The sequence below is a fragment of the Penaeus vannamei genome, chromosome 37, assembly GCF_042767895.1.
Source record: "Penaeus vannamei isolate JL-2024 chromosome 37, ASM4276789v1, whole genome shotgun sequence".
Lineage (NCBI taxonomy): Eukaryota > Metazoa > Arthropoda > Malacostraca > Decapoda > Penaeidae > Penaeus > Penaeus vannamei.
Genome location: NC_091585.1, coordinates 25,216,599 through 25,219,098, shown reverse-complemented (window position 1 = coordinate 25,219,098; position 2,500 = coordinate 25,216,599). Strand labels below are relative to the sequence as shown.

Here is a 2,500-nt window from a genome sequence, read left to right as displayed (position 1 = left end):
TTGCAAATAGAAGTGGTGTCAAAATCCGGCATTTTAGAAAGTCCATCACTCCTCAGATCCTCAGCTTGCCGGATTTTTAAATATCAACCTGTATTTCTTTCCTACTGCTTTGTTCCTGTTCACCAAATAAGGGAAGTGGTGTCAAAATCCGGCATTTTAGAAAATCCATCACTCCTCAATTCCTCAGCTTGCCGGATTATTGAATAACCTGTATTTCTTTCCTACTGCTTTGTTCCTGTTCACCAAATAAGGAAAGTGGTGTCAAAATCCGTCATTTTAGAAAATCCATCCTTTCTCAGATCCTCAGGTTGCCGGATTTTTGAATATCAACCAATTACCACATCCTCACCCATATCCCTCCCACAGCGCCGGCAATGGCAACGAAGACACTCCTGCCATCATGTCCTACACAGACCCTGGAGCAGCCCGCACCTACAGCCACGTCAGCGTCGCCACCTGCTGCAACGACTACGGGTACTGGAAGATCCACTCGCATTCACAGTTCCACGAATATCCCAACGGCGCCTACACAGTTCCTTGAAGTGGCTTAAGTTCGTCGCTATCCACACGAAGAGAAAATAGTGAAGGGAAAAATTATGGTTCTTAGCATTATCCTGATCATTAGCGCATTACATTATGTATATTATCATGTGCTTAGTCTAAAGCTTAAACTGTATGTCATTGTTCGAAATCTTGGCAATTTGATGGCCAAATATTAAGATAAATTCAGAGGTGATTAAATATATTCTGTGGTATTAAAGCAGGCGATTATAGTACGTCCAAATCTCAATAAAGAAACAACTGGCAACTCGCTCCTAACTCTGGAGGACTCCGATTCGCCAAATCTCTCTCTTTTTTTTTTTAAATTGAACTCCATTGAACTAACACAATTTTTATATTTATGAATGGTTGATATTTATGTACCATTTAATCAGATTCATCTGTTTAATCATTTTTGCTTTCAAAATTTATATTTTATTTTTATTTTTATACAAAAACATATGACAAAGCGGAAATCTCCAGAGTCTAGGATGAGTTGCCACATCCTTCTTTATTATAATTATTATTATTATTTTTTTGGGGGGGTCACTTGTCTATGGCATACAGTTTACTATTATGCAGCTTGTACAATACCTTCATTATAGACTTTATGAGCATTATACATTGGCTTTATTATATCTTTCTATGCATTATTTTGATTTAATTGCTATATTCCTTTATGCCGTTCATTGTTAGTTCAGTTTGATGTTATATTTTACTTTAGCAATATGAACATACATACCAGGAGTCATCCTATATTGAAGCAAACTGCTTTTGACTTACCTGAAACTTGTTACGTTCAGTCGGGTTGATTCAGCTAATCTACAGGCTTTAATTGCAGCAGGAAATACTTAATACTTAATTATTTTAAGTCTGTCGGCGGAACAACGGCGCTGCCGGGCGTACGAAAACTTGTCGAGTCCGAGTGTGTCATACTGCACAATGGATTCTTTACGTGCTTGAGAAGTATGATTGTATGGTAAGTGAGATTTGAGAATGTCACATCACATGCTATAATTATGGGTTATAACTGATATTTGGTATTCATTATTTGTGAAGCTTTATTCAAAAGATCACTTGCCGCCTAAATGTACACAAATTCGAATGTTATGCTTTGGTTGTGAGTCTGCAGATCGACAGTGTTCAACATTTGTAGTACATCTATTATTCATGCAAATTCTCGTTTCATAAACAGGTTGTCATTCTTCGTAAATGAATCAGTTATTTAGCCCCCATTTAATAATGCTGCCATTGGTGTCAATGGTATCAATAGTATAACGTTTTAATTACTTTATTTAGGCCTAAAAATATACCTTTCTGTGTAATCTTAAACAAAATTCACTCATGTTTCATCACAAAATATCATTCAAATACTCCTTAGATGACCAAATAAAGAGATAAAATAAAGTTGAAGTAGTCGATGTTTTACCTATTTGCGCATGCGTGTTAACGAGCTGGATAGACAGGTTGGCACGCCTGTGTGTGTGGAACTTCGACTTGAAATTACTCGGAATTCGGTAGGTTAAAATGTTCAAGAATTGCAAGAAATTGCAGATAAGAAAACTGCAGATAAAACTTTATATATAGGGTTCTGATACGTTTCCTCATGCATTTAATTTGAGTATGCATTTTTTTTAATGACTGTTGACTGTGATATGGATAGTTTGTAATAAGAGCATAAAATTTCTTTTCATCCAGTGGATATTTGTCTTTTTGAGCCTAAAATCTATATGCCATTGATCTGAAGGATTCCCACTCTTAAAAAGTTATTGATTCTGCTAATTTGATGGAGAATTAGCGAGTGTTAAATAAGTTGGTTTACGTGAATTGTCGGTTTGCAGCTGCTTCTTATCCGCCCCCCCCCCCTAAACAGAAGTGGTACCTCTCTCTTTCTCTCCTTTCTCTTTCTATCTCTGCCTGTCTGCTTCGCTCTTACTCTCTCTTTCTGTCTCTTTGTCTG

General features: G+C 36.8%; 1 protein-coding gene across 1 annotated transcript in view; it reads left to right on the top strand.

Moving 5' to 3' along the window:
- Positions 1 to 832, top strand: part of LOC138859697 (uncharacterized) — a 4,046-nt gene extending 3,214 nt beyond the window's left edge. Inside the window, exon 3 of the mRNA XM_070115536.1 lies at positions 367 to 832. Within this exon, the coding sequence (XP_069971637.1) occupies positions 367 to 541 (175 nt within the window). The 3' untranslated portion in view covers positions 542 to 832. The remainder of the gene's footprint in view (positions 1 to 366) is intronic.
- The last annotated feature ends 1,668 nt before the right edge of the window (positions 833 to 2,500 follow it).